General features: G+C 41.1%; 2 protein-coding genes across 2 annotated transcripts in view; one reads left to right on the forward strand and one right to left on the reverse strand.

Annotated features, from left to right (window-relative positions):
* The window catches only part of SLC25A12 (solute carrier family 25 member 12), a 69,409-nt gene extending 63,225 nt beyond the window's left edge, over positions 1–6,184 (reverse strand). The window contains exons 1-2 of the mRNA XM_084643836.1: positions 6,053–6,184; positions 4,843–4,896 (exon numbers count right to left, since the gene is read on the reverse strand). Coding sequence (XP_084499962.1) covers positions 4,843–4,896; positions 6,053–6,064 — 66 coding nt within the window. The 5' untranslated portion in view covers positions 6,065–6,184. The remainder of the gene's footprint in view (positions 1–4,842; positions 4,897–6,052) is intronic.
* A 17-nt stretch (positions 6,185–6,201) lies between these two features.
* The window catches only part of HAT1 (histone acetyltransferase 1), a 52,189-nt gene continuing 44,569 nt past the window's right edge, over positions 6,202–13,821 (forward strand). The window contains exon 1 of the mRNA XM_084643839.1: positions 6,202–6,412. The gene's annotated coding sequence lies outside the window, so the exon portion shown is untranslated. The remainder of the gene's footprint in view (positions 6,413–13,821) is intronic.

Here is a 13,821-nt window from a genome sequence, read left to right on the forward strand (position 1 = left end):
AAACTTCCCCTGATGAAGCTTAAGCAGATCCGAGATGACAGAATCACGACCCAGGATCTTTTATAAAATTTCATGTCTTTTGACAAGTTGGAATTTCTCAGAGAACAAAAAGGTTATAGGATGACTTTGAAAGAGGTCCATCACGGGTACTTAGCTATATAAATTAACATAAGGCCATTTGCTTGTTCCTCCACCATTCACAGTACATTTCAAAGAGAGATGAATACTGAGATATCCCATCTTCACAATTAATTTACATGATAGGATGTTCTTTTGACCTGTACTGTAAGCTGTGTTCCACATTTTTAGTCTTCAATGTTTCATAGCTTTTTGTACTGAAAATATATTTTTGTCGAGACCAACCATAACAGAAGTTATCAGAGAAGCTGGGGGTTTCAAAATCTGAGAAAGAGGAAGGCAAGGCTTTTGGCTCCAGAGAAAGTGTAGGAATTGTTTGGGACTGTGGAATAAGAAGAATAGTAGATGTATACTGCTGTTAAAATTATCAACAGTGACATGGTTAAAAGCTAACATTTAAATTTATCCCTTATAATTAAAAAAAACAAACAACTTTAAATGACTCCAAACCTATAATTATTATCTATATCAATCATCTCCTATTTGTTTGTTACATCTACTTGTGTCTTGTCTTAGACTGCAAAGTTTTGGGGCCAGGGACTGCATCTGTCTATGTATTTTACGAAAGCTAGCAAAATGGACCCTTATTTTGACTGGGGCATGTGGGACTCACCATAAGACAAACAATAAACTGTTGTCTTATATTTAAGAATTAACACTCCATTAAAATAAACAGGATAGTTCAAACTTTATCAGAGCTATGTTTCAGGGTTCCTGCATATTTGGCAAAGTCAGGCAAACATCCTTGCAACACCTTCTTAAGGTTCCCTTTCCATTTTAAAATAATAAAACCTTAGATTATGAAGCATGATTCCTCTGTAAGGAGTGCATTCCACAGTAAACTCTGCATATGCAAGATCACATAACATACAGGGTACTGAAAATATCCACAATAGCAGCAGAATCCAGTTATAAAAGAGGAAGCACGCAGTCAAGGATACATGAAAGACAGTAAACATTTAAGCATATAATACTGTAAACATAATTATCCAATTTCTTTAAAAACTAATCAAACTATTTTTATTAAATTGTGAATTATTTTACAATAAATAATCTGTTTTGGAATTTATTTTTGATACAAATGAATGAACCATTATCTGACAGATTATTCTCAGCTCCATATGAGAAAGTCATGATAATTAGAAAGGGTGCTGGCAAAAAGCCAACATAATAAGGAGTGATAAAGTAAGTAAGCCTTTCACTTTTGGCATGTATTTATAAATTCAGAGTATCTGGCCCCAAGTGACCTTTCTGCGATGCAACCTATAAGGCAAGGATCTCTTAGCATGAAAAAAATAAAAGGTTTGACTAAACTCTGATATATATATATTCTTTTATATTTATCTATATTTATTAAGAAGTTATTTAATTTACCCAAAAATTAAAATAAATTTACATTACACATTAAATTTTATACTAAAATTAAAAATAGATTCTTCAATTCCAAATTATTTCTTTGCAAAAGAGAATTCTTATCACACATAAAAAGGATAATTCAAAATTGAGCATTTGATTAATTTGAACATCTTGTTTTCTACCACCATAACATAACATGTCTAAGCTAAGCACAGTCTGTCTTTTTAACATACAGTTAGATGCCATCACACTGGTTTTCAGCCTAAATTAATATTTCCTCCAAACTTTAACCTTGACAGAAGAAAAAATTCACAGGTATCCCTCTCATCATTCTCATCAAATCAGGTGCAATAGATTTGAGAAAATGGACTTTTAATGGAAAAAACTGTACTGTGTTTTAAATAAATGGAAAAGGGTAGCATGTTCTTTTTTCCTCCTTACTGGTTCAGTTCCATTTTGGGTTCAGCAGACAGGGACTCATTCAACCGGATAGTTCCCAAATTTAACTGCATCTCCTCTAGGGAAAAAAATGGAGGTTCACCAGGAGATTAAATAAACACTGTCCTAAAGAGACCTGTATCCCTCCTGCTCTCCATTTCAACTTCTCCTTTGTTTTGCTCCTTTAAGCTTTTATACTCTAAAAATAAAAATTTTCCGCTAACACTTTAATAATTTAAACAATAAAATCTTACACCAAGCTTCACAAATTCTAATATGCACAGCATACACACTAATATATTCATGTGACTTGGATGGTAACATTTAGTAGAATGCATCATGTGAACAAGAGAAAGGATAAGGACGCCCTGTACCACAGTGCAAGGTGAACATATGAACTCTCTTCCTCTTCATGATCCTCATCGTTACTTGTGTCTATTTTCAAGGGAAGCCAAATTTAGGCAGGAATGCATGCCCTTTAGCTGAACAACATGGAACAGACTTGCACCCTCAGCAAAGAGCACAACATATTTGACCCATGAAATGTGTTGTAACACTAACAGTATTTCTCAACAAAGTTCTATTCTTTTTTGTCTGGAGGGTTTCTGTTGTGATAAAAAAGTATATGTTTATTTATAACCTACCAACATAGCATGAACAGGATTTCAAACTTGTGTAATTTACCAAATTATCAAAAAGAAACAGGAGATTATCTCTTTCTATGACCATAACTTTTTCTTAATTTGGTGTACCTCTGAACAGGCGTACAATTTAAAATGTTTAAGTTCCTATAGCTTTTTTATTGCAAGTTTCAGCTATTCAAGAAAAGTAATATGGCAGCCATTATATCTTCATTTCTCATGTGCACAAAACAAGGTAGTTTGCATATCTGTTGTAGAACTTGTGGAATTAAGACTTTTTAAAAACAATAAACTGCCAACGTGACACTAAAATATTTAACTTCATATGGAGAATTTACAGATTTAGCATCACGGTAAGCATAAAAATACTACATACATGACTTAAATCAAGGGCTTCAAATAATTTACTTCACTTCAGCAACAAAAACTCCTACTTCAAAACATAACATAAGACAAGAATCACATACGCTCTGCATTATGCGAAGCATTCCAGTTGAACAGAATAAGATTACGCAAAAAGTTAAATATGCCAAATGTTAGAAAACAACCCAATCATGTTTCAAGTCTTGTATGACTTGCAAAATGTTTTTTGACTAACTACCAAAGTCCACAAGCCAATAAAAGAGCTTTTAGATATCTGAGACTCATTTGTATTTCAATAAATTAATACTTAACTATTTTATTCTTTAAAACTAAATACTACACATCCAGTTTATGCTTTTATGCTGGGGAAAAATCTTTACAGGGTATATCTGATGTTAAAAAATTAGACAATCATTTGAATACAACATTGCAATTTTTAGCATCCACTCCTGTATTCAAATTAACTATCTATGAAAAAATGTGATAGTTAGATATAATTAGTTCTCTCAGCCAAAAGGGTCTCTTGGCTGCTTATCACATCTGGGAACTTGATAATACAGCATCAAAGGTCACATGTCAAGGGTGACATAAAGGTGACTTGTGTTATTACTGTCTTATTTCCAGGGGAACTCCTTAATTTAAAATTACTTTCATTTCCTGTATTCTAACTAAAGTATTTTACTTGAGAATTACTGAATGTAAGGGAAATATCATCTTTACATAGAAAGATATTTAAAATATTAAGGGACACAATCAAGGACCAAAGACACATTTGATCACATCAATCTTGTTACAAAATCTTACTTTCATAATTTTGTGTTTTCCTTTTAGAATTATCTTTCTGATGGCTTGAGGGAAATCAGAGAGGAAGGAAGAAAAAAAGTAAACATACCAATTTGGACACCCTTTACTAAGAAAGTGACATGATGTAAACAGACTAGTACACACACACACAAGCTGACAGGTTTCAGAGTAACAGCCATGTTAGTCTGTATTCGCAAAAAGAAAAGGAGTACTTGTGGCACCTTAGAGACTAACCAATTTATTTGAGCATAAGCTTTCGTGAGCTACAGCTCACTTCATCTGAAATGAGCTGTAGCTCATGAAAGCTTATGCTCAAATAAATTGGTTAGTCTCTAAGGTGCCACAAGTACTCCTTTTCTTTTTACACACACAAGTTGTAACCTTAAGTTATCCTTAAGGTAAGATCTACAGTATAAAACCACTTTCAAGGTAGAGCTTTTTATTATCTTGAAAAGTATAACTTAAAAAAATAATGAGGCTTAGGGTTTGGGGTTTTGTTTTTGTGCTGTAGAGGAAATGTTGTAACTATTTCAAAAATATTTGAAGGAAAGAAGTATTAAGCCATAACTTGTTTCAGTATCGGTTTACCTTAATGCCACTCAAACCTAAAAGGGCCTTTAGACATACAATATAAACAGTGTGAACTTTAAAGATCTTAGTGTGACATAAAATGTGTGTCATACATTTGACATACCAACCGCCCCGCATAGCAACCGCCCTCCATGGTAACCACTCTCCATAGCAACCCCCCCTCCCTAGCATATCAGGGCATATAAAGAGTTAGGCCTTGTCTACACTGCCACTTTACAGCTCTGAAACTTTCTCGCTCAGGGATGTGAAAAAACACCCCCCTGGGCAATGCAAGTTTCAGCGCTGTAAAGTGGCAGTATAAACAGTGCACCAGCACTGGGGAGCCACGCTCCCAGCGGTGGTAGCTACTTGCCTTGTGGGGGTGGTTTTTTACAGTGCTGAGACAGCTCTCTCCCAGCGCTGGTGCCGTGACTACACAGCCACGTCAAAGCGCTGCCGTGGCGGCACATTAACATTGGTAGTGAAGACATACCCTTAAAGAAAAAACTGTCAATCAAATAAATCAGTTTACCTGTAAAAATATGTTCCGTAGCTCACTGGGATCCGCTCTTTTGGTTGTTTGCACCTGTAAAGCCAAGAAAAGAAAGTTAATGCTTTACTAGCTGGGTAATTGACTTATAGTGTAAAGAATCCTCATGCAATCTATCCTGATAAGGGTAATAAATGTCAGCTCTCTTATCTAACTGATAAACAGAATCCCAAACATTAAAATCTAAGTTTTTATTGCTTAACTTTAAAAAAATTCAGGGAGGAGTGATAGCTGTCAAACTCAGTAACTGTTGTCTGAGAATAAGGGAGACAGTGAAACAGGCTCAAATGTCAGAAGCAACAGTATTTCCAGTGCCCCAAATGGTAGAAACTGCCCTTAGCAGAAGGAGTTGCAGTAAATCACCAACACTTGTGAAGTGTCTCCACTTGCATTTCTAATTGTCTTAATTAACTTGAATTAAAACATGACCACACTCTAGTTTAGACAAACAGTTGGGAAGACCTTGGGACACTTAAAAGTTCAAGCACATGCACCAGCATCCAGGCTACACCTGTAGGCTAAAAACTCACTAAGCAAACACATTTTAACACCTTTGGCTTGACTACGTGCAACAGAGCAACAAACACACACAACACAACGAATACAGACTAACAGGGCTGTTACTCTGAAACCTGACACACAACAAGAATCATCAATATTTTTCCAAGTGAGATACACTGTTCTGAGAACTCCCCCACCCCAACTGTGCTCCCCCAGCTGAGGACTGCTCTGCAAGCTCCTGCTGTAAAACTCCCATCTTCCCAAAGAGCTCCTCTATTCACCCTCAATACCCCCCCAGAGGTGCTCTCACCCTCCACTGCCCACCACAGGACCCTTCCCCCAGGGCTGCTCCCTGCCCCCACCACAGGACCTTTCCATCGCAAGCTCCCTCCCATCCTCCAACCGCAGGACCCTTCCCCCCAAAGCTGGTCCCTTCCTTCCCACTACACGCCCCTGCCCCCGGGGTGGGGGCTGTCTCCCCTTCTCCTCCCCCGGGGTGTGGGGCGCTCTCCTCCCCCCCCATTGCCCCCTTGCTGTTTGGGGGCCGCTGCCGGGTACCAGGACCACAGAGGGGCGGCCGCAGCAGCCGCCGTCAGCTCCCCGCCTGCCCGCATAGCCCCGAACTGGCGGCGAAGGGGCCGCCCGAAACACCCGGCTCCTTATGCAACAAGCGACGGAGGAGCAGAGTCACCTTGACCGCCATGCTGAGCGCGGGGAGGGGGAGGAGGAGCTGCCAGCCCGGCACTACCACCAGCCAGCCGCGCCGCCGCAGCCCGGCCCTATGCTAATGAGCCCCCCCTGCCGGGACCCTGCGCCAACAGGCTGGGGCAGGGGCCCTGGTGCTGGGCCTCGCCGGCGGCCGGCCAGGCAGAGGGCGCCCGCCTGAACCTTGAGGCCGCAGTAAGCGGTCCCCACGGAAGGAGAGTGGCCGGAGTGACGCGGGGGGCACCTCCCAGAGGAGGACACCGGTCTCGAGCGAGGCAAGAGTGCCAGCCCTACGGTTGTGACCGCCTAGCGCCTGCCAGACAGGGCTGTGAGGAAGTTGACCTAGGTCAGATGCTGGTGGTCTGGGGGAGGGGGAAGGGGAAGGGGAAGGGGGGGGGTGCCAGCCTTTCCTACAAAGGCCTTGGTATGGATCTTGCCCAGTAATGCACAACCTCAAAATCTCTGTGTGACTCCTCTCCTCCCCTACCACAGCTCTGGATCACCTTTTCTGTAAAGTGACCACCCCAGGATGCCCCTCTGTTTATACCAATGTAGAAAGATTAGGGTAGTCTTTGCAAAAAGAAAAGGAGTACTTGTGGCACTTTAGAGACTAACCAATTTATTTGAGCATGGGCTTTCGTGAGCTACAGCTCACTTCATCGGATGCCGGGTAGTCTTGACCTCCTGACATCTGTTCATGACTCCCAGATTGAGAACTGCTCTAGGGGTCTGACTCTGTACTGCCTTACACCTTATACAGTCATTTACACCTAAGCAAGATGCAGTGCAGAGGAAGCAAGGTCTACTAGGTAGAAAAAACTGACTGGGAGTCATATTCCTGGCTCTATCAGTGATTTAGCAAGTCACTAACCCCTATATATTTCATCTGTAAAATGGATATAACATTGCCCTCTCACAGGGGTGTTGCATAAATTATTTAATAATGTTTGTAAAGTACTTGAAGATCCTTATTAAAGGCACTATACAAATCACAGTATAAGTAGTTCTAGTAAAAAAAACTTGAACTTTTGACAAAAACTGCCCATCCCCAAAAAAATCTTTTTGCCAGCTCTAATTATTGTTATTATGTTGCATGTATAGTTCCAGCAATTATAATTAGTACTTATATTTAGTAGCATTTCATATCTGTAAAATGCTGCACAAATTCATTACTGGCATAACCAGGTGCAGCAACTCCATTGAAGACCAATGTAATTACACCTGTTTACGTCAAGTGGTATATTTGGCCCCTAAACTAATAAATCCTAGCAACATGATCCATGCAAGGCAGATAAATATTATTATCCCCATTTTATGGATGGGGAAATGGAGACACAAAGTAATCAGTGGAGTTGTGATTGGAATTCAGAAGCTTCTGGTTAGAAGCTGTCCTGTGCTTTAAATACTAGGCAATGCTGCCTGGCTATCTTTAAACTTGAAAGAAATATGCAGGCTTCTCATTCTCAAGGAGGGAGACAATGGCACTATGTTTGGACAACTTGTTCACAATCTGCCTTTGGGAACCAAATGTTTGAGAATAATGCACTTTTGATTTTGCCATATAAAAATTTCAAAGTGACCAATAAGATCTCTTTGCAAAGCATATATGACTGCTGCTTTTTTAACCCCTGATAAGATACACGCAAATATTTCCAACTACAGTAGATAGGAGTTTGGGGTTTATAAACAGTGTGATAAAGCCATAGGTCCTCTGCTGTGATATAAGGGTAATTGAAAAAGTAGATTTACTTTTACTTTTATGGTAGAGTGGAACTTTGTCAGGCTACAGCTCAATGACAAATTCCCACAGCCCACTTTTAGTTCATTACCATGCAATAACCATATAATTATTTTAATGCATAATAGTTTTTGTAATCTCAGATTAGATTAGATTAAAATAATGTAGGCACATTACATTTTCCCCCTCACATCAGTTGTGCTAATATACCTTGTGTCAGATTTGGAGCTGCTCTGTAATAATTTATAAACACTGTATGTTGACCTAGTTATTAGAATGTTTACTGTATTAATATTTTAGGATCACTCAAGAGGGCTATCTAGGTGAACAAGTCAAGAAGGGAAAGTAATGGCTCAAGATAGATAGTCACTTCTCAGCAAACACTTGAGAGTTGTAAGGGACAGGGCCAGAACAGGTTACTCACTTTTTGCAGTAACTGAGGTTCTTCAAGATGTGTCCCTGTGGGTGCTCCATTCTGGGTGTCTTCGGATCCCTGCGCCTCAAATCAGAGATTTTTGGTAGCAGTGTCTGTTTGGCTCGCCCATGTGCTCTCCCCATCTCACGCTGTGCTCTGTTGCTATATCCGGCTGTGCAAGCTAACTGCCCTCAGTTCCTTCTCTACCTCAGAGCTCATATATAAGAACTCTGAAGCAGAAGGGAGGAATGCGGGTAGTGGAGCACCCATAGGGACACACTATGACACCTGGGAACCCCAATATTTACCAATGTAATGTAATTAGGATATGTTTTGTACAAAGTATACCTTGTGAGGTATTACTCTAAAAGTCTTGATCTGCTAGACAGTAATATCTCATTGGATTGTATGTGCTATCGTCGTATGTGAAATTATGAAGTTTGGCTATGTATGTGTTACTGAAACATGTCTTGAGGTTGAAAACACCCACAAGGAGCCTTTCAGGTACAACAGTAAAAAGGCCAAACAATGGTAATGGTTTATTGAGGAAATGTACACAAACTCAAGGATTACCCCAGGGATTGTGTACGATAGAAACCTCTCAGAGACAGCACTACACATGGAACTGGGTCAAATGGAAACTGTTTGACCCAGGTCACAGCAAAAGAGCTTTTGAGCAAGTGGGAAGAAGATATAAAAGGGGGGAAATGACATCATGATGGTACCTCACTCTCTCTACAACAACCCACCTGGAAACACCTAAGGTGCAAAGACTGAACTGTGGGAAGTGATAGTCCCAGGCTAGAGGGATTTTTAGTCTGTGTATGAAAACCTGGGAAAACCAAGGCAGTTTGTGTCTTAAGACAGCCAGCCTGTTTATCACTCAGGGTGAGAAATTGCTAATTCTTATCTTACCTATCTAGCGTGTTAAGCTCAGTTTGTGGGTTTTTTTATTTTCTAAGGTAATTTGCTTTGATCTGTTTGCTATCACTTGTAATCATGTAAAATCTATCTTTTGTAGTTAATAAACTTGGTTTGTTTTGTCTAAAACCAGTGTGTGGAAATTATAACTTGGGGTAGAAAGCTGTTGTATCTCTTTCTCCACATAGAGGGAGGGGGTGAATTTTATGACCTTACTGTACAATTCCCTGTGCAGCACAAGACAGTATAATTTTGGGTTTGCACTCCAGGGGGGATGCATGCCTTAGCATCTGAGAGGTGCCTTAGCTGAGCCATCCGATGCAGAGCTGATCTCAGCATCTATGTGTGAAGCTGCAGTTTGGTGTGTCCCTATTTGTGTGTATGTTGGTAAAAGAGCAAGCTTAGAGAGCGTGGCAATTTATCACATCACCACAGTGTGAAAGGGAGTCCAGGCTGCAGGGTCAGGCGGGCTCAGTGGTACCCCAGTTCCCAGTGGCATCCTAGGGGGAACCCGTTGTGATGTTGCACCCCATAATGCTTTATAGAAATATGCTTATGAAGGTAAATATGACATAACTGGAATATATTTTATGCTAGATATGCCATGTAACATCTCTGTGCAAAGGTTATGTTCTTCTGCATGTATTCATCCTGTTTGTATGAATGTATCATTCTTGTATCTAAAACTAGAAACATGAAATATAACTCTGAGGTCCTATTGTAATTATGCAAAGTGTGGGCCATTAATGGTGGTTTGGAATCTTGATGGCTCCCATTAACCAGGACAATTGACTGTAGATGGCTCTGTTTACTTACAAGCCTTCCTGTGAGTCAGGTGGGAAGAATGAAGGCTTGGGATCTCACAGGACATGTGACTATGTCACCTGGTACTGGAATCCATCATAAACCTGGTGCTTTTCCATTTAGAAGGAGGGGTGGGAACCCAGAGAGGGACAAAGGATTTTTGCGTTGTGCAAAAGATATATAAGGGGGTGGAACAGAACAAAGGGGCTGCAGTCATGAGAAATCCCTAGCTACCACCTGATCTGGAACAAGGACTGTACTGGGGAAAGGATTGGGCCCAGACTAGAAGGAGGCTAGTCTGTCAAAGAAGCTTATTGGAACATCTCTGAGGGTGAGATTTACCTGCATTGTTTCCTACTGTATTAGGCTTAGACTTGCGTGTTTTATTTTATTTTGTTCGGTAATTTACTTTGTTCTATCTATTATTACTTGGAACCACTTAAATCCTACTTTTGTATTTAATAAAATCACATTTTATTTATTAATGAACCCTGAGTAAGTATTAATACGTGGGGGGAGGGGCAAACAGCTGTGCAAATCTCCCTATCAGTGTTACAGAGGGCGAACAATTTATGAGTTTACCCTGTATAAGCTTTATACAGGGTAAAATGGATTTATTTGGGGTTTGGGAGCTGGGTATCTGAGTGCTGGAGACAGAAGCACTTCTTAAGCTGTTTTCAGTTAAGCCTGCAGCTTGCGGGGGACATGGTTCAGACTTGGATCTGTGTTTGCAGCAGGCAAGTGTGTCTGGCTCAAACAAGGCAAGGTACTGAAGTCCCAAGCTGGCAGGGAAAATGGGCTCAGAGGTCCCAGCACATCAGGTGGCAGTCCCAAGGGGGTTTCTGTGACCCAACCCATCACACACACATCTTCAAGAACCTCAGTTACTGCACAAGGTGAGTAAACTTTTCTTCTTCTTTGAATAGTGTCCCTATGTGTGTTTTATTCTAGGTACTCTAGGGCAGTGTCCCTAATGGAGGGGTGGGGCTTTGGAGCTGAGTCCAATATTGATGATAATATGGTGAAACCAAATATCACATCAGATGCTAAATCATGAGTGATTGCATAATGTTAGCAAATGTATGAGCAAGTCACTGCTCTGCATATTTCTGTGACTGGAACATTATTGAGGAAGGCTATGGAAGCGGACAAAGATTTTGTAGAATGAATTTGGTCTCCCGAGGGGGGTTGTACATCATGCATGCAATAGCAGTAGTTAATGCATTCCAATATCCATCTAGAGCGTCTCTGCTTAGCTATTTGGGATCCCTTAGATCTGTCTGCAAGGGAGAGATTTTCGGAAAGGCTCAGTCCTTTCCAAATAGAAGGCTAATGCTCTCCTGACGTCAAGTGTGTGCAGTGTTGCCTCCCTTCTATCCCATATTGTTTGGGAAAGAATGCTGGAAGGGTGAATACATTGATTTATGTGGAAGACTGAAGGTATTTGTGGTAGGAATTTGGGATGTGGTCTCAAAGATCTTGTCCTTGAAGAAAATCATAAAGTGGGGGGAATATGCCATTAGGGCCCCTATCTCTCCCACTCTCTGAGCAGATGTGATGGCCACTAGGAATGCAGTTTTCATAGAGAGGTGTAGAAGCAAGCAAGTGGCCCTAGTCTTACAGTTCTTGGCTGTGGCTGTAGTGAACAGGTCTATCTATACTCTTTCTGATCCAATGGGAGATGTTCAATAAAGGCATTTAAATTGGAATCATTGATGTGGTTATATTTTGCCATGAGGGCTTGATAGTTAGCAACCCTAAATTATAAGGTTGCTAAAGAATATGATTTATATCCAAATAAATCCAGACATTTCCAGTCTTTGTCATATGGTGTCATTTTAGCATGGTGCTGTCTGTTATGTTCATTAACAGGTTCGACAACCAGTGAATTTGGGGATGGGTGAGAAAACAAAAAGTCCATGTGTTTAAAGGGCACATAATATTTCTTGTCTGCCGTTTTGGACATCAGGGGTATTTGGCTGGTGTCTGCCATATAGTTTTCACTGGATCAAGCAGCACCTCATTTATGGGGAGTGTAATTATGGCTGATGGCAACGTCTGCAGGATGTCAAGTAGTTTCTGCTGTGACTCTTTGACTTCTTTGAGTGGGATTTGAAGGGAATCCACTACCCTCTTAAAGAGGTCTTGAAACTGCTTGAAGTCATCTGCTTTTGTTGGCAGAGGAGACATGGCTGCCTTGTCAGGAGATGATGAGGAAATGTTGGTCACCAGAGTGGCTTCCTTGTCTAGTCTCTCCTCCTGTTCCTCAAAGCTCTCCTCTTGAGGATCAGGAGGTCTGGCTATTGAGAATGATGTAGATCATCTTTCTCTCTCTCTCTGAATGATGCTAGAGTTTCTTGAAAATTGTTGTCTATATGCCACCCAGGTGGCCACTGAGGTTGTGGAAATGGCATGGACAGGGGCACCCAAGGGTGTCCATACCAACTGTCTCTTCTACTCTGGCAGTAGATTGAAGGAACATGAGTTTCCACCTGGCTAGCTCCCTGGTGTTGCAATGGAGAGCTCTGGATTGACAATCAATATAAGTCATCCCCATCATTGTCGTTGTCGGATCAGGGTGAAGCAGTCATGGATGGTGGAATAGACTGTCCTGGTACCACATGTAAATCCAGAGACCTGGGTGTAATCCGTACCTCAGTTATGTCGGTGTCTGGTAATGGTGATTCAGTCATCTCCGAGACCATCAAGTCTTTGGGGAACTGAAATTCCTGCAGTGATGGAATAGCCATCAGTGTCATTGAGGTCATAAGAGTGCCATTGAAATGGAGATAGCCATCTGTATTGGAGGCCCTCTGCACTCCGAGGAATGGCCAACAGGCATCGTCGTAGTCTTTTACGGTGCTGATGTACTTGGCACTGATTGTCTATAAGCCTCCATCAGTGCTGTTTTTAGAGGAGCTGCATCTTTCTTTGCTGCACCTTTCCACTGATGGGACTATTCTGCCTGAGCCTGCCCTCATAGGGTCTTTGGGCTTACTGGTGGTATCGGTACCGGAGGATTCTGCAGCTTCATAAGTACCTAATTGTGTGTCTGTCGGTACTGAAGTTATCGACCATGCCTAAGACCTCTTTCTCTTGGCCGATTTCCTGCTTGGGGAACTTGTGGCCCACTTCTTTGAGACTTTCTGAGAGAAGTCTAAGGATTTCCTCTATGAAGCCACTGGAGAGTGTTGAATGGATGATGTTGACGGGATCGGTCTCAATGGCAACTGCTGTCAAAAGGGGGGGTCCCGGGCTCTGGGGTCAGAGGCAGGTCAGACTGAATTTCCATCATGAGTAGTCTTAATTTCAGCTCATGACTCTTTCTGTTCTTGCCTTTAATTTGAGACAAAACATGTACTTCTGAGGCAGGTGTCCGTCTCTGAAGCAGCGAATGCAGCAGGAATTGCCGTTGCTGACAGGAATGGCTTCCCAACAGAAGAGACAATGTTTAAACTTGGGGAGAGCTGCGCATACCCTTTTTAGGGCTCACTTTCTGAATGGGAAGAACTAGGGAAATATAATTTATACTATAAGCAAAATAATAATATATATGAATGAAATTAAAAAAAGAAATTATTAACACTAACATTAACTAACTGAAGTTGTATTACTACTAAGGAAAAAAATTATTAAGAAGAATCTCTATCAATGGGCTTGCTAAGGCTCAGTCTCAGGCCAAGGGTAGTTGAGAAGGAACTGAGGACGGTTTGCCCGCAAAACACTGTTTAGCAACAGAGCACAGCGTGAGATGGGGAGAGTGCACATGCAGGCCAAATGGATACTACTACCAAAAATCTCCAATCTGAAGCACAGGGACATGCACCTATAGGGTCACTATTTGAAGAACTGTTAGCTTGAGTTTTGCCTCCTTTCC

Source organism: Lepidochelys olivacea (genome assembly GCF_965140295.1).
Source record: "Lepidochelys olivacea isolate rLepOli2 genome assembly, chromosome: 11".
Lineage (NCBI taxonomy): Eukaryota > Metazoa > Chordata > Testudines > Cheloniidae > Lepidochelys > Lepidochelys olivacea.